Below are 25,272 nucleotides of genomic sequence, written 5' to 3'. Positions count from 1 at the left end.
TTTTGGATAATACCTCCTCGTCCCTAGCCTAAAAGAATTAAGTTTCCTGTTCGTTTGCCCCAACATTTTTGTCAGACAATTACATTTTTTGTTTAAGAGTATAATTACTTGTATCCTACTACTTTTGTCGGAAAAATGGTTGTAAAGATAAGGGATGCACGAACCCAGAATAGTTTAAAAGTATAGTTTATTAATAAAAATTAAATTTTTTGTCCGACTTTGGATGTGCCCCACTATTTATGTCGGGCACTTAGATTTTTTGATTTGAAATATAACTACTTATAACCTGATACATGTGCTGAAAATTTTTTTTTAATTCGAGAAAAAAAATACAGAACGATGTTTGTCGTTGTTCAAGGAGTATGTACACAAATTATCAGATCACAATTTTTCTAAAATTTTCCCTCTTGTCGGAAAATTTTTTAAGAAAATTTTGGGTTCCGATCTGCGTCATACCCTTTTAAATGCTTTACTTAGTGTGTGTACCAATTTTCAGCTAAATCGATTCAAAAGTAACCGAGAAACACTGTTTTAAATTTTTATTTTGATAATACCTCCTCGTCGATAGCCTAAAAGAATTAAGTTTTCTGTTCGTTTGCCCCAACATTTTTGTCAGACAATTACATTTTTTGTTTAAGAATATAATTACTTGTAACCTACTACTTTTGTCGGAAAAATGGTTGTAAAGATAAGGGATGCACGAACCCAGCATAATTTGAAAGTATACTTTACTAATAAAAATTAAATTTTTTGTCCGACTGTCGAGTTGCCCCAATATTTTTGTCCGACGCTTTGTTTTTTTGATTAAGAATATAATTACTTATAACCTACTAATGCTGTCGGAAAAATGGTTGTAAATAAAAAAATTTCAGGAAATTGACATCTTCGGCGCGTCCGACTGCGCATATGCCCCGTGAAAATTGTCCGACAAGGTTACCACATTATTGTAAAAAGGTTTTATGATAGATACCGTTAAAATTATCGATGTGGTAATAAATTTATTATTTTCATAAATTTGACATATTTAGCGTGTCCGACGCGTCATATGCCCCAATATTTTTGTCCGACAAAATTGTTTTCGTTGTTTATATGATAAAATCCATTGATTAAAATAGAATGACCAATGTGGTAATAAATTTTTTTCTTGCATAAAATTGACAACTTCGTCACCGCTTGACAGACAAACGCCCCACTACCATAATGCGCCAAGCTCAAAATTTGTCCGACTCCATCCAAATAACAAGTACAAAAAGTTTCAACGGTGTGGTCATAAATAATATTTGTATATGCGGGCCCAAGGCCTATTAATTTTTTATTAAAAAATCAAATTGTTCAAAATCGGAATTTTAACCTAAAAATGAAAAAAAAAATGAACTCACGGTTTAACTCGCTACAACTCTGTTCCATTTTAATATTTTTTTTCTGAAATATTTACAGCACATACCTCTTACCATTGTGAAGACTATGAAAGTTGTTGTAGACTTTCAGTCTTCTTATTGTAAAAGTTGCAAACTTGTAAATCGCAAAAATTAGGTGGAAAAATTTTAAATTTATCAATTTGATCACGTCTATGTTAAACTATAGAGTCCAAAAGAAGTGTTATGGGAAGTTTTAGATCTAGACGTGTTATAGAAAAAAAAATGGTAAAACTTTTAATTTTAAGAAAAACGTTGTTTTTGTAAAAAAAGTTAATGTTTTTAAATCTATGCAAAAACTTTGCCAAACTTTTTATGCATAGTCAAATTTGATTTTTTAATAAAAAAATAAGTAATCGTGTGGGGAAAAAATAAATATGCCATTTTAATTGCCTATTTGTCTTATTTGTAAAATTCATATTAGAGTTTTCAAAAAACGTATACAAGGTGAAATTTTTTCTAAGACCCAAACAAACTAATTTTTTAAATCTGGGCTTGATTTTTTCTAGTTTGAATAAATCAGTTGATTGGGTGATAACATAAATTAAATATTTGTTAAAAAAAATTCATTATTGTAATAAAAGTTATTTTTTTTTTATAAAAAATTAAGTAATCGTGTGGGGAAAAAAATAATATGCCATTTTAATTGCCTATTTGTCTAATTTGTAAAAATCATATTAGAGTTTTCAAAAAGCGTATACAGGGTGAAGTTTTTTCTAAGACCAAAATGAACTTATTTTTTAAATCCGGGCCTGATTTTTTTCTTGTTTGAATAAATCAGTTGATTGGTGGTAACATAAATTAAATATTTGTTCAAAAAAAATTAATTTTGGTAATAAAAGTTAATTTTGTTAAATCTATGGTTCACTTTACCAAACTTTTAATTCATAATCAAATTTGATTTTTTTATAAAAAATTAAGCAATCGTGTGCGGAAAAAAATAAATATGTTATTTTAATTGCCTATTTGTCTAATTTGTAAAATTCATAATATAGTTTTCAAAAAGCTTATACAGGGTGAAATTTTTTCTAAGACCCAAACGAACTAATTTTTTTAAAGCCGGACCTGATTTTTTTCTAGTTTGAATAAATCAGTTGATTAGGTGGCAATAGTGTAACGATTGACCAAAATAAGAGACATATCGATCTGACCGTTCAAAAATTATGACGATTACAAATTTCTGTCAAAATGCGAAACTCGCCCTGTATATTATTAAACAATGGGAGCAGACACTTTTTAATGGTCATTTGTTATTCCCCATAGGGGCCTCTATACGAGGTAGGAGTATGTACAGTTCCTCATGACTCACCCTGTATAATCTAATATGTATGGATTACCGTCAAAGGCCGATGTGATCAACCAAAAAAGAAGATGTATTTGTTGATTTTTCTAGTGACTTTCTTGGGTGTGAATCTGTCTTTTTAGTTTACTCCTCCTGGTTTAAAAACAAAACTTGTACTCATTTTTTTGTGACATCCTCCTATTTTATCGCATCTCCTTCCATCCTCCATTTTTTTTTCGGACTCATATTTTTTATATATTTTTTATTTTATAACTCGAGAAGGATTGATTTGGCTACTTTGGATTATGAAATATTTGTAGCAGTCTAGTAAGAAGATCTTTACAACATCCTATCAGATATCAAATTTTATTAGTTGTATAGGAAGTGTGTAAAAATGTGCTCCTTTCTCAAGAATATCTCTATTTTTGACAATATCGAAAATTGATATACAGAAATAATGTTTATAATTAAAAATAATTTTAAAAAACATTGTTTACTTACAATAATAAAAACTATTTTCAACATTTTCTCTGCGATAAAGTTGAAAATTCAAGTTTGGGCATTAATACAACACATTTTAATAATTTGTTATATATAAACAATTGATGAATCAATTCTAAATACCGTATTTAGATCAAACAAAGTGCCAAAAGCACGGATTTCACGGGAAACGTAAAAAGGTAAATAGACCCGAAAATTTAGTGACGTCAATCTAAAGGAGTATAATAAGTACGTTCGCAGAGTGGTCAGGGACTAGTCACCGACAACTTCTAACGTAAGGTCTAATAATGAATTAATTATTAATATACCTTGTATATTTATCTATTGACGGTATTATTTATACAGTCTGTCCACGGTTGGGGTGCCCAAGAGGAAAAACTTTTTATTTTCAATTTTACTGAAAAATGTCATTCTTCATAAAAAGTTTTGCTTGTTCTAAAACCCCATAAAACGAAATAAAATTCAAGTTTTTTAAATCATGCTTAATTTTGTGGCCAATTTTATGTAAATCCCTATAAACATTTGCACTAAGTTCGAAGTAACAATAATGACTTGGGAGAACAACCTTTTCGCTTCTTTGGATTATGAAACCAGACTTTGTCGTTCTCCTCGAAACATCAAATTATTTAATAATTAAATAATTATTAATCCAATGATCTTTACAATAAAATTGATCACAAGATAAATTGTTTTTTGAACCCTTAACATTGTCGAAAAAAAAATGACAATTAGCAAATTATTTATCGGAGTTGACAGTTACTAAGCTACATTGTGGCCTGGCAACACTATATTATTGTTAGGATTTTGAACTTACTGCAAAAATTTATAGGGATTTACATAAAATTGACTACAAAATTAAGCACGATTTGTAAAACTTGAATTTTATTTCGTTTTATGGGGTTTTAGAACAAGCAAAACTTTTTATCAAGAATGAAATTTTTCGCTAAAATTAAAAATAAAAAAGTTTCTCCTCTTGGGCACCCCAATCGTGGACACACTGTATTAGGTGATGTTGAGAGTTGCCAGGGACTAGTTCATGACCACTCTGCGAACACAGTTAATATAACTGTGTGTATTGTGACGGGTAGGTTTTCAGGACGACAGGTAGCTCAGTAAAACACAGGTTAAAAACAAAGTAAATATATTTCGGATATTTATATACAGTTCAAAATAAATAAAATAAAATGTAATTCTATCTTCTGCAAAGGAAAAATAACATTTTACTTATTACTGTCATCAAAACATAATAGTAATATTAAAATGATACAATACACAACACAATATATTCAATAGCAATCACGCTACACGGAATCAATCTATCTACACATTCTGACTCGGAGCTGTCGTATTTCAATCTAATGTGATAACATCAAACAGCGATACACAGTCGTCCATCTATCGTCACTACCGCTCACTGCGGTAACGGTTCCGGTGAAAAGCCCCAACTCAACCCGTCGCATCTCTGCCATTCAGCTCTTCTTGATTCAATACGTCAAGAAGAACTGATTTATTGATTCTCCTGGCTCGTCTTAAATACGCTTTCGATGCCATTTCTCCTTCGGTTTCGCCTATTGGTGATATGTAGAGAGGATGCGCCAACATGGATACTCCTTCGATCCTCTACGGTTGACCTGCGGAACGCCAGCTGTGGGCATCATATCATTATAGTATATGACAATAACATTGTTGTTTTTAGTATTTTCTTTACAATCTTATCACATTTTCTCACCTTTTAAACCTTCCTTGGAGAACAAATTTTTATCGCACCGATAAAGATTTTCGCCCCTTATATCTAAGGTGGGGCTTAATATTCTTCTCTCAAATATCATATAAATATTTTTTTAGGAAATCGGCTGCCAGAAAGCGAATCAGGAACGCTCGCAACAGCAGTAGTGATAGCGATGAAGAAGTATCTACTAGGAGGAAAATTCGCCAGGTAAACTATTGTTTGATGAATGTGCTAGATGAAATCTCATGTTTGTTCTGTTACAGGTTTTAACCAAGGCCTCGTTATCGGCGACGACAAAACAGGCCGAAGCAGACGAGAGAGATAGAAAGGCTCGTATAGCCGAGAAACAGAAAAAGGTAAGAAAATATCGCTTAGTTATATATTAAACTAGCTGACCCGGTGAACTTCGTTGCACCTTAGATAGTGTGTCATAATTAGATAATCTGTCATAATTTTGATTATAGATCAGTTGCTTGAACGTAATGGCTAAAAATCAATTACTCAAAATCAACTGCTCGAAAATGAATTTCTAGACATGAAAATTGATCGAAATGCAATTTCCTCGAATAAAAAAGAAAATTATATGTCCAAATATTTTATGCAAAATTTGTAAGTATGGTCGAATGAAATCCGATAGTTTTAAGGCATTCCAGAAGCCGCTACAGATAAAATGTTTTAACAACTTATTAATCATTCAGAATTAGTCGACACTTATTAAAAGTTAAAATAATTAAGACAATAACTGGACGATAACGATTTAATGAGTGGAAAACAATTAAAAATTATTTTGCATATCATATTTGAGACAGTATTTGGTTGAAAAATCTCATTTTTGCTGGCCAAAAATATATTAATTTGTCTGGACTAAATTACAGATCTGTTTATCTTAAAAGGGATATGATACTATCAACATTCACACAGTGTTGCCAAACTGGATTTTGTTATTTTGAGTCTAAATTTTCCCAGCGATCTCCGAGGGTACAATACATAAGAAAGATACATAATATGACAAATTATATGATATTCCACGTATACAGTACGTAAATCGTTCAGCTGGACATAGGGAACATACAATATATAGATTTAGATACATAAATACATACATTGTATTATATTGAGATAACTGAGGCAACTGAGTTTTCTCGATGACAATATGGTTGTTAGCATTAAGGGGCATTAACCTCAAAATTTACAAATCATTTCTACTGACACAAATAAACGTCAAAATATGAGAATGTAGTAGGTAGCTAAATATTTTTGGCCTAAGAGAATGGAAAAACTGTTTAGGTTTTAAAGTAAAATAAATTTTATTATTTTAATTCATACCTTAAACTTTAACTACACGCGCTGGCGTATTTTTGTACGCGACATATAAGAATTCTACTACAAATGAATTTAAAAATTTAATTTTTGTCTTTGTTTATTTATCTAACCTATCACTGGAATGTGCTTTACACTGGATTTAGTTTCGTTATAATCGGCATTCTAGGAAGATCGTAATTTACAATTTATTATTTGTTGTTTCCGGTGGTGGATAACATACGCCACAATTATAGTAATACAATTAGTAATATAAGTACATATTTCAAATGTTTTTTAGTCATTATGGCACAAATATATTTTTCTTTATAAACAATACTTTTTCTCAGGTAAAAAATATCGTTTCAAAAAAATATTATTAGCAATTTTATTTATCATGGAATCAGATTCCAGTTATATATCCCAATTTGCTTACTGAGAAGGAACTCCAAGTATCCGCTGACGCCGAGTAAGGTTTATAACAAACAAATAAGTGTAATTTTTCAAAAAAAAAAACAAATCCGCTGTTTTTAAGTATATTTTCTTGTGGCGTATAAAGAACGCCACGCGTGTAGTTATGTTATATTTTGATGTGCGGGTAGTTAAAGGTTAAAATTCTAAATATTAATTAATTATCACAATAACAAAAAATATTATCAATCATTTAATACATGCAATAGTGTACATGATATTTTTCGTTAGTTCATCTACTAAACATAAATAAACTGGATGGTTTGCCCACGCGAAAGCAAGATTTTTTAAAAATTCGTAAAATTAAAAAATTCATATTTTATCCAATTTGAGTCCAAAAGCTAATCTGTTGCAGTTTTCTTTTATGAAATTTCCCATTGGTTCTTCTTCTGTGCTCAGAATTTTGCCACGGCTTACGGTTCGCTATTTCGGAAACGGACTGCGCTAGAGAAGAAAAAATAGCAGCGTTTTGTTCGGAATTCAGCAGGGAATCTACCTGCCAAATTTCATGAAAATCGGTCAATTCGTTTCGGAGGAGTATGGCAACAAACTAACAAAGTGTAACTAACATAACTCGACTTTCTTTTATATATATAGATGTAAAATATTTAAATGGCTATTAAAAAATAACGGTTGAAGATAAAAAAGTGAAAATTTAGGATTGTATGTATCTTTTGCTTCTACATCATACAAAATTAAGAAAAAACTGTTTGTCAAAAAATTAAAAAAATATATCAGGGGGGGCAAGCCCCTTTATGACGTACGGGCATGAATTCAGAGTTATGCCTATTCCCAGTCCGGTAGAATACACTTGTAAAATTTCATAACAATCTGATGAGCCGTTCTCGAGTTATTATCAGTGTAACTAACATAACTCGACTTTCTTTTATATATATAGATGTAAAATATTTAAATGGCTATTAAAAAATAACGGTTGAAGATAAAAAAGTGAAAATTTAGGATTGTATGTATCTTTTGCTTCTACATCATAAAAAATTAAGAAAAAACGGTTTGTCAAAAAATTAAAAAAATATATTAGGGGGGGCAAGCCCCTTTATGACGTACGGGCATGAATTCAGAGTTATGCCTATTCCCAGTCCGGTAGAATACACTTGTAAAATTTCATAACAATCTGATGAGCCGTTCTCGAGTTATTATCAGTGTAACTAACATAACTCGACTTTCTTTTATATATATAGATGTAAAATATTTAAATGGCTATTAAAAAATAACGGTTGAAGATAAAAAAGTGAAAATTTAGGATTGTATGTATCTTTTGCTTCTACATCATACAAAATTAAGAAAAAACTGTTTGTCAAAAAATTAAAAAAATATATCAGGGGGGGCAAGCCCCTTTATGACGTACGGGCATGAATTCAGAGTTATGCCTATTCCCAGTCCGGTAGAATACACTTGTAAAATTTCATAACAATCTGATGAGCCGTTCTCGAGTTATTATCAGTGTAACTAACATAACTTGACTTTCTTTTATATATATAGATAGGGTTAAGTAGCCTACTTTCACAGTTGCCTAAAGTTTTTTTAGTAGCTTGTTATTTAGTTGAAAACCTAATGCCATTTGGCCTTAAACCATTGAATACAAAGGTAAGGTATATCCAAACTCAATTGAAAATTCAAATTTTACAAGGAGGTTCAAGTATATTATTTAATAACAGATCTGTTTTGCTACTAGTGCAGTCATTGAGGATATTTGGCTCCGACTTCCATCCTACTACGTCTTTTTACTTGATATTTTTACAGTAAGTAGAGAATAGCTCAAGAAACAAAGTCTACCCTATATACTATGACGCTTTTATCTTGGGGGTGGTTTCCACCCCTTCTGAGGGGTGAAAATTTTTTTGGTTAAAATAACCATGGAAGTGACTAGAGAACCTAATTCTAAGCAAAAATTGCCCCATATTTTTTTTAAACTCAATACTTTTTGAGTTATTCGTGGTTGAATATTGGCCATTTTCATTGAAACATAACACCTTTTCGAACGGTTTTTTGCGAATACCTTAAAAACTATGCATCTAGCTAAAAAAAAACTATATAAAACATTTTTGTAGCTTATAAAACAATAAAGAGATTCGTTTCTTCATAAATCTTCTAGTTATAATATCAAAAGAGATGTGGTAGGTGAAAAGAGTTTGTTTTTTATGCATGCTCAAATCGGTGTATTTAACTTGAAATAACAGAGAAACGGTCGATTTTAGGTGTATAATGTTATCAATACCTTTTGTAGTACTTGAAAAGACCTTTAAAATGAGCAATATTAAATATCGATTACATTCAAACTAAGCGAGATAAGCTGCAAAAAAAATTGACGACTAATGTATTTTAAGAAAAAATAAGTACATTTAACCCCTTATCCACCAAAATTTAAATGTATCATTTTCCTTTTACAATACCTTTTATTATACCTACTTAGTATTATTTCTATGTTCATAAAGTTGGACGGGTTTAAAATGAACGGTTTTAAAAAAAAAAGATCAAATTATAGAGCGCATTTTTTAATTTTCTTAAAAATCTTCTTTTTTCTCCATGTAACTCAAAAATGATAAGATATACGAAAAAAAAATGACCATACAAAAATGTAGGGTTTTCAACAGTTTCAAGTTATATGGGAGAAAAAGGAAGATTTTAAGGAAATTTCAAAATGTGCTCTATAATTTGTTCTTATTATTTTCAAAAACCATTCATTTTAAACCCGTCCAACTTTTTGAAGTTATACTTCTTTACGCGCGATATGAGGGTGAATTTTTATATGTTAAAACCTACGATCCGGGCGCATGCGCATTATAACTTTGTTCTGATTGGATGTTCAAATGACATCATGTCAAGAATTATCCAATATGGCAGCTGTAGCGCAGCTGTGGTTTGGACCGTTGAAGGTTTGGTTATGTATGGTTGTTGCGTTTTAAAATTTGTGGGAAGAGAAACAACAAACAAAGGTTAGTTAATAGTTATACTGCCTTTTTAAATAGTTTTCATATTATATTTTTAAAGTTATACTTCAAAATGTTTTAATTTATGTACGTATCAGTCCAGAAAAGGTGTGGAAAGAATATATTAGTGTTTTTAAATATATTTTTCTACAAACGTGTTAAAAATGCAATTTTTAGGACTCCATAGGAGCGTTAAAAATGCTACTTTAAGGCACTAGTGCTTTAAAATTTTTAACGCACTGCAGTTAAAAGTGAATTGTCAAATTGTGAAACGTCAAAATATTTATATTTCATTTATTAACATTAATATTATTAATACAACTTGCGCAATTTGAAAAAGGTGGTTTAAAAGGTTTTTTATTATAATTTTGTGTCTTTGGATTTGTCTTCCTTGGGCGTAAAATAATAAAACATCTATTTTTATATTTCACTTGTCACCGTGATGTATAATTATTTATATCTGAATGGTAAGTAGCATGCGGCTTGATGGCCTTGTTGGTAGAGCATTGGACCAGAGATCAAAAAATCGCGAGATTGCGGGTTCAAATCCTGGACGATTCATACTTTTTTCTTTTTTTTTTTAATATTTGGCATTGTTAAGTTTTGGTTCATTTTTGGTAATTATTGTTAATTTTTTATGTTGTAACTGTTAAGTAGGTATATTTATTTCGTTGAAATTATATTATAATAGAAGTATAACTTCTTACGCGCGTACAAAGTACACACACATTCTTTTTTTAACATAGAAATAAGACTACAATAAAAGGTATTGTAGAAGGAAAACGATGTATTTAAATTCTGGTGGATAAGGGGTTAAATGTAGGTACTTCTCATTTTTTTCTCAAAATACATTAGTCATCAATTTTTTTGCAACCTATCTCGCTTAGTTTGAATGTAATCGATATATTATATTGCTCATTTTAAAGGTCTTTTCAAGCACTACAAAAGGTATTGATAGCATTATCACCTAAAATCGACCGTTTTTCTGTTATTTCAAGTTAAATACACCGAGATTTGAGCATGCACCAAAAAAACAAACTCTTTTCACCTACCATATCTCTTTTGGTATTATAACTAGAAGGTTTATGAAGAAACGAATCTCGTCATTTTTTTTTATAAGCTACAAAAATGTTTTATATAGTTTTGTTTAAAGTATTCGCAAAAAACCGTTCGAAAAGGTGTTATGTTTCAATGAAAATGGCCGATTTTCAACCACGAATAACTCAAAAAGTATTGAGTTTGTAAAAAAAATTACCGTCAACTCGGAGGTTTACAGTTTGATTCCAGTAAAGGTTTCTAATTATTTTCAGATCTTGATTGTTAATTCCTGCTTCTTTTAGTATTTGCATCATCTTGGCGTGCTGTACTCGATCAAACGCTTTCTCGTAATCAACCAGACATGCATATACATTGACGTCTCTGCATCTCTGGAATAGGACTTGTATTGAAAACAAAGCCTCTCTAGTACCAACAGCATTTATGAACCCAACAAGTTAACTTATATTCATCAAATTAAGTATTCTAGCAAAATAAATTCGTACGCTTACGAGTTTCTGAGATATCACCGATGTGCTCGAGACTTCAATTTTCAATTGAGTTTAGATAGACAGTAATCAATGTCTCTCGCCAGTTTTTGTTAACTGTTTCATTAGAAATTATCTTATTTTATATTTTTTGTTATCCGCAATCTTCATACAGATGAAATAGAGAATGTGGAAAAATCCCCTTACGAACAATTCACACATCCACCATTTCGGGCTGGGCAGTTCTTAGAAATGTGTTTGTTAACAAATATCTAGGTCTCGAATGTTGTTTTTTGATTGGAATGTGTCTAAAGATATTCAACCTCTCATCTTTACTGATGAGCCCAGAGAGGTTGAAGAGGGCGAAACACATTTCTAAGAACTGGTGTTTGGATCTTTGATTCTATTCAAAAAATTTTTCCCAGCCCGAAATGGTGGATGTGTGAATTGTTCGTAAGGGGATTTTTCAAAATTCTCTATTTCATCTGTTTGATTTCGTACGAGTGGTCGTTAAACCGTTAACCTTGGATCTTTTGATCACTGAGTGTGTTTCAAAGATCTACATCTTTTGTTTTTAAACGCAATCTTCATATCTTAACAATCGCATTTTTTCAGTACAATCGCATCTTCGAGGAGAAAAAAGATGCTACGGTCGAGGAAGTCGTCCTGGATTACGACCCGAAGACGAAGGAGCCCGTACTGGAAGTCCACAAGAAGATCGTGAAAAACTTGAAACCTCATCAAGTCTCCGGCATCCAGTTCATGTACGACGCTTGTTTCGAATCGCTCGAAAGAATAAAGAACTCGACTGGTTCGGGTTGTATATTGGCTCATTGTATGGGCTTGGGAAAAACCTTGCAGGTGAGTAAATAAAGGAAAATTGATCAAATCGGGCGATTTTGTTATCGTTGACTAATGCAAACCACTTACAGTTGTACTCTCATCGAGTTTCGGTAAACTCGAATTACGGTAGAATAAAGTAACGTAACGAGATTTAAGATGCTTGGTTCTATTTTTATTCAATACTATTTAGTCTTTTTGCCTGTCACCATGCTACGAGGATCCAATTTTTCCTTAGTTCCTCCAATTTTTCTTGATTCCTTCTCATTTTTTCTGACCCTTTAATTTTTCTTGATTGTTTTTAATTTTCCATGACTCCCTCTAATTTTTCCTGACTTTCTCTCTAATTTTTCCTGGCTTCCTCTAATTTTTCCTGGCCCACTGTATGTTTACTTTCTCCCTCAAATTTACTTGATTCTCTCCCATTTTTTCTGATCCCTTTAATTTTTCCTGATTTTTTATTTTTCATGGCTCCTTCTAATTTTTCCAGATTGCCTCTAATTTTCCTGATTTCCTTTAGTTTTTCCTGGCTTCCTGTAATTTGTTTTGACTCCTTTAATTTTTTCTTATCGGCTCCAATTTTTCTTGATTCTCTCTCATTTTTTCTGACTCCCTTTATTTTTTCCTGATACTTTTTAATTTTCCTGACTGCTTCTAATTCTTCCTGGCTGCCTCTAATTTTTTTTGGACCTCGCTATGTTTCGTTTCTCCCTCCAATTTTTCTTGATACTCTCTAATTTTTCCTGACTCCCTTTAATTTTTCCTGATTTTTTTATTTTTCATGACTCCTAATTTTCCGGACCGTCTATAATTTTCCTGACTCCCTCTAGTTTTTCCTGACTTTATCTAATTGTTCTTGGCCACCTCTAATTTTTTCTTATTTGCTTGAAATTTTCGTGATTCTCTCTCATTTTTTCTGACTCACTTTAATTTTTCCTGATTCTTTTTAATTTTTTATGACTTCCTCTAATTTTTCCTGACCTAATATTTCTTAACTCCCTGTAATTTTTCGTGACTCCCTCTAATTTTTTCTTATCCCCTCCAATTTTTCTTGTTTCTATCTCATTTTTCGTGACTCCCCCTAATTTTTCCTAACTCTCTTTAATTTTTCCTAACTGCCTCTTATTTTTTCTGGCTCCCTCCTATATCTGAGCTCGATGGAAACATTGCCACTGAGCATTACGGTCCTTTTTACTGGTAGCTTCCTCATGAGTTTGCACACGTTGGCAAGCTTGGCGAAGTAAGGCTTCTTGTGACAACCTTGCGTGTAGTTCTTCATCAGTCTCCAGACCTCGATGTCGACGAAGCCTCACCAAGTCACCCTCCCTTCTAATGGCAGCTTCCTCTGTAGTTCCCTGACACTGTCGTGCCTATGAAAGTACTGAATTTTGGTCTATTCGATCTTGCCTTTCAACGTCATCTTCCAATGATCATCGTGTCCTTTATGACGCGAGTTCTCTTGGCTGTCTCTCAATCTAACTTCAGAACGCTTTTTTCCGAAGATTCCGCTTCCTGAGCTCGTTATTCTTCATTTTACCGAGCTCTAACTTCTCTTCTTCAAGCATTCCTAGGCTCCTTTCGTTTTTCGTCGGATTATATTTTTTTGTGGGTGTGAAATCGACCTTTTCTTAGAAAAGCCACCCGCCTATGGTATTCATAATTACAAACCAGAAAACGAAATCTATTTGAACCAGTGTTATCTCTAGTTTTCTCATTTTAGGTTATATCACTGACACATACGCTTCTAAACCACAGCAAAAAGACGAAGGTCGATAAGGTTATGGTGGTAGCTCCCATCAATACCGTCCTAAACTGGAAGGCCGAATACAAAAAGTGGATGCCTAGTAATTCGGCAGTCGAAGTGTACGAATTGGCAACGTCGAAAAAGAACTACGAAAGAGCGTACACCATAGAAACGTGGCATCAAGACGGAGGTGTTCTAATTATCGGATACAATCTCTTCAGACTGTTGAGTAATCCTGCCAACAAAAAACTCAGTAAGAAGATGAGGGAGAAGTTTCAAGAGGGACTTGTAGATCCAGGTTAGTACAATGTAGTAGTTTTATAGTTAATAAGTTAATAATCATAACTCTTTTCACTTTTTGGAACCATAACTTTCTTATCGCGGGCTAGAGGGGTTTCTTGTTAGATGTTGCAGACACGCTTTTTTCAAGATATTTATAAACAATTGAATCTCGGACTTTCGGATCTTACGTTAGTTACATTTACATTAATTTGTTTATCTCAAATTATCGAAAATTAACAATTTGCTGCAATGGTGTTTCCACGATGTTTACATGAAACAAGGATTGTTCTATCAAACAGAATCGTGAAAATAACCTAAAATTATTTTGGACAATTTTAAAGTTAATTATTATTGAACAGTATTTTTAAGCTAAAAACTAATTTGAATAACTCTTTTACTGGCACGTAGTTTCAATTTGATTTAAATTTTGGAACGAAGTTAGCCTTTTTTCAAAAATTACACAAATTTTTATTTATATAATGAGAAACAAAAAAAATTATTAGGGGAGTGCAATTAGAACGAAAACATGACATGTATTGTTTCGGAAAAATTCAAACAAGCTTATATTTTTCGAAAACTTTTTTTGTTAGTTTATATACTTGTTAAAGTAAAAAGTTCTACTCGCAGATTTGGCCGCTAATTGTTTATTAATTGTTTAAACAATAATAATTGTTTTGTATAATTAATTTTAAAAATATCGTTAAATTCATCATTTTACTTTGATCAAATATGTTTCTATTTTGTTTTTGATTATGCTGAATCCGAATATGGCATTGCAATTTGAAAATTCTTATACAGAAGCTCTTACACAGTGTGTCTGCTTAGCTAGGAACCACATGGAAACCTTTTTTATTATCAATTTTACGAAAAAAAGTTATTTTTCATAAAATGCTGCTCTGGATAGTCAAAAATTTAAAAACTCAACCTTCAGATATCAAATTTTATCAATTTTATACGAGTTACGTCAAAAATATGAATTTCGTTAAAGACTAAAGTACCTTTATATTCCAGAATATCAAAAAATGATATTATGAAAAGTTGTTTGAAATTAAAAACTATGTTTAAATATACAATTACTTCATTCTAATCGAAAAAAAAAATTTTCAATATTTTCTCAAGTTACGGATACTCATCATCATTTTATTACAATTATGATAACTAAACTCCTGGACAAAATTAACGCACCACTTTAATTAATCTAAATATTTACAACATGAACACAAAATAAAACTAAGTTACATTGAAATAATAATAAACACCTACAGATAAGTCCAACATGACTTTATCATGACTTTAATTTGCCTTATTGTTTCTTTAAAAAATTGTTTCTGCCAGAAATGCGTAAATAAGCTAGCATAACTCCAAATTGCAAAAAGAAGAAAATCAGTAAAGTAACACAATAAAATGCATCTTGGTCAACACTAATACGGTATAGGCCCTCCTCTACTTCTTATGACTGCATTTATGCGTCAAGGCATGCTTGATATCAAATGTTCAACAAAAGCTTGCGGAATATGCTCCCATTCTTTAATAACGGCCTCAATGAGTTGGTTGTGATTGGCAATAAGGGGTCTACGACTTCGAATCTTTTTTTTTTAGATAGTCCCATAGATGCTCTATAGGATTCATGTCCGTAATGTTAGGTGGCCACTCTAATAATGGAATATCAACATCATTTAGGTAGACAATAACCTGTCGAGCCACATGAGGACGAGCGTTGTCTTGCATGAATAAAAAATTAGGTCCAAGAAACGGAGCAAAAGGCATTACATGTTCGACAATAATGTTGTCTAAGTAATAATGGGCATTCATATACCTCGTACGTATGGGGACCAACTCCGTACGAGCTTCAAAACAAATTCCCCTCCAAAACATTTCAGAGCCACCACTAAAAGGTATTTTAGGAGAGATATTTCAGCTGGCAAACCTTTCTCCTCGCCTTCGCCAGACATGATCACGACCCTCTGGAGCTTTTAGGCTTACTCTAGTCTCATCGGAAAAAAGAACTCGTTTCAAATCATCGATGGTCCAATTTTGATGCAATCTTGCAAAATTTAACCTCTGAACCCTGTGTTCTCTGGTAAGCAAGGGTTTTTTGGCCGGTTTCCTGTTGCTCAATTCTGCTTAATGTTAACGTCTTCTAACTGTTCGAGACGATATCGCGACATTTCGAACATCTGCTAGTTCAGTTTTTAGCAAATTGCTGGTGACTCTCCTCTCTGTGAGAGCACGTTGTCTCAAAAAACGATCATCAATTTGATTAGTACAACGTTTTCGCCTTTGCCCTGGTCTTCGATGGTACGACCCTGTTTCATTATATCGCCTCACCTTGCGACTGATGCTGGAATGATGTCTTCCTAATAAACCTGCAACGTATCACATTGAATATCCTTAATCTAGGAGAGTCGATGCTCGCACTGCCTCCTCCATTGACAAATTTCTTTGGCAGTTCATTTTTTTATTTGATTTTTATGCAAATGAACTTCCAAACATGCATGTGATGAAAAATATCGCAATAAAAAGCTTGTTTCTCACTAGCACTTTGCTTTAATCGGCACTTTTTATGAAAAGTTTAACTCACTTTTGGTCTAAAACGAAGTTTAATACAAATTATTGTTAAAACAAGACTATTATTAGCTTACATAACAACTGTCACTGTCAAACAAGGTCCATAGGCAACTTATCGTACAGTAAATTATCAATAAATAAATATTATTGAGAAAAATAGTAGTGGTGCGTTAATTTTGTCCAGGAGTTTATTTTATTATCACTTTTACGAAAAAAGTTATTCTTCATAAAATGCTCTACCTGCTCTAAAATCTAAGATATCAAACTTTTATAATCATCAGATATCAAACTTTTTTAATGTTATACGAGGTATTTAAAAAATATAAATTTTTCTTAAGAGTTAAGTGCCTTTATTATTCACAATATTTTAATTAGAAGGATGTAATTGAACACTAAAACAAATTTTTAATTCCAAACAACTTTTCTTAATAACAATTTTCGATATTGTGAAATGTAAAGGTACTTTATTCTTGAGTGAAATTCATATTTTTTGACATACCTCGTATAAAATTAATTAAATTTGATATTTGATTGCATCTTAGATTATATACGATGCAGAGTATTTTATAAAGAATAAGTTTTTTTCGTAAAACTGATAATAAAAAATTTATCAATAGATTTCAAGTTACGCAGACATACTGTATAAGAGCTAAAAAAAATTTGTTTGCTGAACATTTATTATTGTTGAAGCTTATGATTAAATGTATTTTGGGTAAGTTTTACAGAAAAAAGTTTTGATCACTTTTATAAACATTTTTTTAGCTGGTAATTTTCGGTTTTTGTATTACATTTTTGTTATCTTTCTTAATTTTATCAAAAAGAAATTGTTTATTTTATTTCTGAAGTAAAATAATTTAGTGCATTTTAAAGATTATATTCTAAGCTTTAAAAAGGCACTTACAAAACTGTAATAGATCTGTTCAAACTTGAGTAATACCATCTTGAAAGTGGTGGTAATTCTATAAAACTTACGGAGATTTCAAAAATTACATTTTTTGAGACGTCATATCATTTGAGTTAAATTTTTGACATTTTTTTTAATGAAACATCATTTAGTAAGATGCTTGAAAGGTAAGTTGTGTAAACTTGAGAGTTTTATAAGAAAAATTGTATTAGTTACACATTTTTAAATCATTTTTAAACAAAATTCATGTAAGGCTCATTTTTCGCCCACAGCGTACTTATGACCATACATTTTATTTCTTTCTATTATGACCATAAGATAGTTTAATTATTCTTCTTTCATATTCAATTTGTAAAATTTCATTTGACCCGTTAGTTAAAGAATTACATTAAAATAACTCAACCGTGCACTTCGCCGTACGCTAGTTTACAGTGCGCCAATGTTTGTGAGAAGAGTGACTTTGGCGTTATAAATAAAACAAGAATGTGTGTGTACTTTGTACGCACGTAAGAAGTTATACTTCTACTACATATTATGTGATTTTTAAGACAATACCAAAAATTTAAAAAAATAAAAGAATAAAACGCACACAAACACATTGAAAAATGCCACAAAGAAAAAATGATTTCTGAACGATAATAATTGTTGGCCAAAATTTTAAATACGCATTTTCTGAAAAAAAAATTATATAACATATACTTACAATCATAACATGCATAAAAAAATAAATTTCGTGCCGCTTTGACTCGTAACCGAAGCGTAGACTCACTCGTCCAATCCCACATTATTTATCATGTGGAAAAATACGGTAACTTAACGTTTTACTGTTTGACAGTTGTTTTGAAAATTAAATTATGTAGTTTTTTGTGGAAGAAAATATAAAAATATAACAAAACAGTAAGAAAACAATATATTAGATGAAGATTGGTAGAACTTTTGTTGGTAATCAAATTAAGTATGTAAATCAAAGCATTACATATCTACTAGATAAATAAATCTACGCCAAAAAATCATAATTTAAAAATAAAAATCGAACCTAATTTGGGATTTCTCTCTAAAATCCGCATTCTTGAGAAAATAAATGTATGTATTTCAACCTAATCCAAATGTATAATTACAATATGATTATAATAAAAACTACTTACCAAATTAGAATGAGTTTTTCTTGTCCAAAATAGTCCAAAAGTCCAAAAATATAGGTATATGAAAACTATTTAAAAAGGCAGTATAACTAAGTATTAACTAACTTTTGTTTGTTGTTTCTTTTCACACAAATTTTAAAACGCAACAACCATAAATACTCTAACTACAGCTGTGCCACAGCCGCCATATTGAATAATTTTTGACATGTCATTTGAACATCCAATCAGAACAAAGTTATAATGCGCATGCGCCCGGTCGCTAGGTTTTCCCATATAAAAATTTACCCTCTATCGCCGGTAAAGAAGTATAACTTCAAAAATTATAGAAGATACAGATTTAATTTTAGAAAATTCTTTATATAAGGTTTTTTTTGTAAAATTTTCTGAGTTTTTCAATGGTCAAGTTAGTTTTTTTTCTAAAATTTATATTTTCGGAGTTATTTAAAAAAACATCTAATTTCGTAGGTCATTTGTTTAATAAAAAATGAAGCACCACTTCTCGAGTAGAACTTTTTGATATGTTGTTTATTAAACATCTCTAAGGGCCGGTTGTTCGAACGCTAATCAACAATGATCACTATCAAATATTTAATTACTGTCACCAAAACTGTCAATGTCAACTTTTATTGGGTTGCTGAAAACATAATTGATTATAATTATGAGATTAGTTAATCAATTAACATAACAATTATTAACATAATTGATTAAGTAATTTCATAATTATAATTAATTATGTTTTCAGCAACCCAAACAAAGTTGACATTGACAGTTGGTGACAGTAATTAAATATTTGATAATGATCATTGTTGATTAGCGTTCGAACAACCGGCCCTTAATGAAATTACAAAAAGTTCTATCCTGTTTGATTTTTTCCGAAGTGAAAATCTATATGCACTCCCCTATATAGGGTGAGGCAGATAACTGGCCTATTAGAAATATCTCGAGAACTAAAGGCAACAGAATCATGAAAATTGGAATGAAGGGGTTTTGAAGGATGATCTATTAAATGAAAATATTTTCATCTCTTTGCAACTTCCGGTTATACCGGAAGTTGCTTATAACTTCGTTTTTTTTAATGGGACACCCTGTATATTTTTACATTTTTGGATTCTCTTCAATGTCTTCTTTTTTAAAATATGAGGTTTTGTAATATTATACAGGGTATTTTAAAAGATAATTACGTTTTTTTATTAATTTCGTAGCAACATTCACACCCTGTAGAATTGTAGTAGTTTGACATCTAAAACTCTACTTACATTCAAATGATTTCTAATATACTCTACTATTGTTAAGAATCATTAGTATAGCTAAATTTTTAATTTTAGTATACAGGGTTGGTCGAAACTCGGAATGAGTATTTTCTGAGTTTTCTTAAATGGAACACCCTTTATTTTTGTATTGTAATGAATTGATATTTTATGGTACTTTTTTATTTCTTAAGCATTCCCTATCCCTAACTGCTTTAATTTGTGAGTTATTGGTGATTCAAGCTAAACATTAATTGCAACAAAAAATACGTAAAATTTTATTAGGTTGGCCGTAAAAATACTCAATTCCAAATAATTTTTCAGAAATAAATACATATTAATCCAGACTGGCCCTTAATATTACCAATAATGGTTTAGCTATCAAAATACCTACGTAGTTAAGATTGTTGGTGCGATTAACAATTAAGCACAAATTAAAGCAGTTAGGTATTTATAGGGAATGCTTAAGAAATAAAAAAGTACCATAAAATATCATGTCATTACAATACTAAAATACAGGGTGTTCCATTTAAGAAACCTCAGAAAATACTCATTCCGAGTTTCGACCAACCCTGTATACTAAAATTAAAAATTTAGCTATACTAATGATTTTTTACAATAGTAGAGTATATTAAAAATTATTTGAATGTAAGTAGAGTTTTAGATGTCAAACTACTACAATTCTACAGGGTGTTAATTTTGCTACGAAATTAATAAAAAAACTTAATTATCTTTTAAAATACCCTGTATAATATTACAAAACCTGATATTTTAAGAAAGAAGACATCGAAGAGAATCCAAAAATGTAAAAATATGCAGGGTGTCCCATTTAAAAAAACGAAGTTATAAGCAACTTCCGGTATAACCGGAAGTTGCAAAGAGATGAAAATATGTTCATTTAATAGATCATCCTTCAAAACCAATTCCAATTCCAATGAAGATCATTCCAATTTTCATGATTCTGTTGCCTTTAGTTCTCGAGATATTTCTAATAGGCCCTTTATTTGCCTCACCCTGTATAGGCCAATTAAATTGCTAAATGTAATATACGAAATATTCTTCTTTCTGGTATAATCTACGATAGACTGTTGGAGTACTTCGAAAATATAATTGGTAATTATCAAACTTGATAGACCAAATTGAGCCACTACAGATAATATATTGTTATATTTCTATTTGATATGAAAATTAAAATTTGATAATTATAGACAAAATTCAATTTAATATAAAATATTTTCAATTTTCTCAACCACGGGCATATAAATTTAGAACAACCTGTATACAACAAATTGTTATATTTAATTTTAAGAAGTGATTAAATAAGACTCAAGTGAAATCGTTAATAGGTCATTATCGTTTGTTCGCGGAAGGATCGGTCATTAGCCGATGCTAAATAAGACTAAGTGGAAATAGAGAATAGGTCATTAAAATTTGTATATAGTAGAAAGTAATTTTAGAAGGGGAATTAACTATTTTCTTTGAAATCCATTAAGCATATTTAGAAAGTTTAAAAATTGGTTTTGAGGAATACTGCGAATGAGAGTTGGTGGTGGAAGTTTGATTTGTGAATCTGGAAGGGATATTTAGAAAGTAGGGGAATGAATGACAAATAGAGATCAGAATGTTTTGAGCTGTCGAGAAGTGAAGTCGAGTAGTAGACGGTAGTGTACGGAGAGTGAGAAAGCCGGTGTAGTTCCGTGAGTGTGGAGTATCTATCGTAGAACGAGAGATAGGCCAGGTTGAGAGTAAAAGAACCTCCTTGAGCCAAGAGTTCCCGGTAGCTGATTGCAGTTTCGAAAAAGGTAGAACACAGCATCACGACAGAAGCAGGAAACGAGAGCTATACGAGCTAGTTTCAGAGGAGAACATTACTGGAAGCCAGGACGAGGTTTTGATTGCAGCCAAGGATAGCAGGAAACGGGTCTTGTGAGAAGACATTCTCAGTGCACCAGAAAAAGGTCAGTCTCATTTGTTTGGACATGAATGTATGGGTTTTTCGTAGTAAATACCACATTTAAAATTGAAGAAACATAATCAATAATATCAGAAAAGCTTCATCAAACTTAAATAGAATTGTTGCTGATAAATCATAATAGTTAAATGTTAATAAAAACTTTCAATTGGAAATCAAAAGGAAATAAGATTCCCATGTGTAAATGTTATGTTTAAGAATAATAAGATATAGCAAATATTAAGCAGTGATTGCCATTTAAATAAAATAAACAATATTTTGATTACAATTGTAACCCATATGTGTTATTATTTTACTCTTTTCTTTCCTATCCCGATTAGGAACCATTAAGAAATACTTAGAAGCCACGTATGTAAGTAATTAATTTTATAAAAAGCCCTGAGATTGAAAACATATTGATATGTGATCTGGTAAATTAATTAGATTATTATTAATGCATTGATTAAATTAAATGACATATAAAAATATTATCTCATATCAATAATCAAGATCACAACAATATTCATACTAAGAACAATACAAGAAATAGCTTATGAATACGACATAGAACTATAATATAATACAGTGCCGGCAAAAATCTTTACATTTCCAAATTAATTACCAAATTTTAAGACAATTTGCATGCGTTCTGTCTGCGCTTGGAGGGGAGGGAAGAGGAGGGGGGTAGGGTACTTGCGACGGCAATTATCTGTAGTTTACGGACCGCTTGGCTTATTTAGGGTATTCTGCGCGTTTGCACTGTAAACAGTTGGCTTTGTGTGGGTAGTTAGTGTTAAACTTCTTTTCATTTACCGTTTAAAGTTTGAGATCGTCAAATTCTAAATTTAACTGACAAATATGGGTCGAAAGAGACTCACAAAAGAGGAGAAGGTTCGTGCTTTAACATTACTGGAGAAATTAGACCCTGTAATTACCGTAGCACCTGATATTGGTGCTTCAAGAGGGGCTAAGGGCAAGAGAGGAACGTTCGGCTGCGACGTTTCAGTTGATAAATTGTAGGTTATTTGTATTTCCACAAAAACCAATACTAAGGTACCTACTTCACTTTTACGAATTGTAACTAAATATTTAATTTTTCATAAGTATGATTTAGATAACTTAAAATAAATTTAACATTCTACATAAAACATCTTTCGGCGGCTATTGCCGCCCCACCACCAAATAAATTTTTATGTAAATTTAAATTAAACCGTTATTACAATCGACTGCATTCACTTCCTTTTTCTAGGTCCCGATCTAGTCATCTGCGACGAGGGTCACTTACTCAAAAACGAAAAAACTAACTTGAGCATCGCCATGAACAGAATCAAAACGTCCAAGAGGATAGTCCTGACCGGCACTCCGTTGCAGAACAACTTGAAGGAGTATTGGTGCATGGTGCAATTCATTAAACCGAATCTGTTGGGTACCTACAAGGAGTATATGAATCGGTTCGTCAATCCAATCACCAACGGCCAGTATACGGATTCCACCTACCATGACATTCAACTTATGAGGTTAGTATATTTTTTTAAGATTTAATGACATCACTTATAAACAATTCGAGGTTTGTCTTGTAGTTTTGCATATAGCCGCTTAGAGGGCGTCACCAATAAAACCTTCCGACACAACTGTAACCTCAATCTTTTGTTGACATAAAACCAGAATTTCATTTGCGATACAGTGAATTTTTGAAATTAGCAAGTCCTGTTGCTAATGAAAGTTGTCAGTTCCAGTTGTATTAAATAGATGTGTTGTTACTGCCTTCTAGGTCGTAATTAATTAAAACTCTCTTCTTAGTTCAAATACATTATATTATTTACTTTTAACTCCGTCTACGATTAACCATAACAATGGGTTTACATATCACAGTAACGACCTACCGTCACATTGCTCAATTACTAACTACTATAAATAATTATAACGATAACGATGATCCGTATCATCGGGCGTTCACTTATATACATGATGAACTCTCGCAACCTCACGCTCGGCCTTGGTCAAGGGCGAACGATGAATGATATATGTTTTTCTTTGAATAACACATCTTTTGTACAGGGTGATATTATAATACCATACAGTTCTAAGAAACCTAAAAACACACATCAAAAAATCTGTAAAAGTAAAACCGCGTATAAGGGGAAATACAATGTTGTAGTATTATCATTTTGATCCATAAACTTTTGTGAAAGTTCATTTTGTTGTCCCTTAAGGTACTAGTACACTTAGAAGACCAAAAATAATCATTTTTTTTACGAATTTTTTTCTCAGAACCTTTATTATAGATGAACATAAAATGTTTTACATATTAATATCTAACTCTTAGAGAGTACAAAAACACATCTTTTTTCATTTATGCACTTACAGTAATATTGTAGAGGGCGCAAATGTCGATGCCTCGAAAAATGATGGCGGGCAGTTAATCTCAGGGTTGGGATATCTGAACTGAAATAAAAAAATCGTACTGCATTTGAAAAAGGAAGGTTTCTTACGTGACAATTTACCACAATTTAAACAAAAAATAAAAAATAAATGTTTTTTAACCATGAAAAACTGAAGAAAAACGGGTGACTTTTTCACAAAATTTTTTCAAATTTTCGTAAACTCGTTTTTTTTTCGGAATTTTTCGCTAACGGTGGTAAATTGTCACGTAAGAAACCTTCCTTTTTCAAATGTACGATTTTTGTTGTTTCAGAGATCCCAATCCTGAGATTAACTGTCCGCCATCAGTACTACTTTTTTTCGAGGCCTCGAGTTTGGCGCCCTCTACAATACTAGTGTACAGGATTATCAGCATCCAAAATAAGAGCAACACATATTCATTTAATTTTTAAATGTCTTACAAAATAAACATCACGTTTGTTGTTAAATAATGAGGTGACACCGATTGCTCAACACGAGTGCACTAGTTTCAATAACGCTTTGTCAGCTAATCAATATTATTCTTATTTCACGGCCAAGCCGAGTCAGCATTAAAAACATTAACACTTTCTATCTTATTTATAGTTACGAAATAACATCGCGAATCATTCCATTATCAATTATCATTCGGGATTCAGATACATTATTAGACAGTCAGCTTTCCAAACGCACCAACTAGTTACTGTGGTATTTAGAGTATTATAAATAAATAAGTATTCGGCAAATAGTGTCTACTTCATCAACCTCTATCATAGGGGGTAACTACCCCAACCAACATCCTGAGGGTGGAGTACCACCATACTAGTGTACGTGCATAAATGAAAAAATATATATTTTTTGTATTCTCCAAGAGGTAGATGTTAATATGTAAACAGTTTTATGTTCATTCTTAATAAAGGTTCTGAAAAAAAAATCTTGAAAAAATGCTTATTTTTGGTCTTTTAAAGTGTACTATGGTTTGTTTTTTAACCAAGAGGAGTGATTCAAATTTACCGCGCTGTATTG

At 31.5% G+C, this 25,272-nt stretch overlaps 1 protein-coding gene across 2 annotated transcripts in view; it reads left to right on the top strand.

The window, feature by feature from the left end:
• Positions 1 to 25,272, top strand: part of LOC126886299 (transcriptional regulator ATRX homolog) — a 140,286-nt gene that overhangs the window by 56,600 nt on the left and 58,414 nt on the right. For both annotated transcript variants that reach the window (XM_050653173.1, XM_050653181.1), the window contains 5 exons: positions 5,044 to 5,134; positions 5,191 to 5,283; positions 11,784 to 12,029; positions 13,729 to 14,050; positions 23,096 to 23,363. In XM_050653173.1, coding sequence (XP_050509130.1) covers positions 5,044 to 5,134; positions 5,191 to 5,283; positions 11,784 to 12,029; positions 13,729 to 14,050; positions 23,096 to 23,363 — 1,020 coding nt within the window. The remainder of the gene's footprint in view (positions 1 to 5,043; positions 5,135 to 5,190; positions 5,284 to 11,783; positions 12,030 to 13,728; positions 14,051 to 23,095; positions 23,364 to 25,272) is intronic.

This window comes from Diabrotica virgifera, chromosome 1 (assembly GCF_917563875.1).
Source record: "Diabrotica virgifera virgifera chromosome 1, PGI_DIABVI_V3a".
In the NCBI taxonomy this organism is placed as follows: domain Eukaryota; kingdom Metazoa; phylum Arthropoda; class Insecta; order Coleoptera; family Chrysomelidae; genus Diabrotica; species Diabrotica virgifera.
This window is presented reverse-complemented; position numbering and strand designations above follow the sequence as displayed.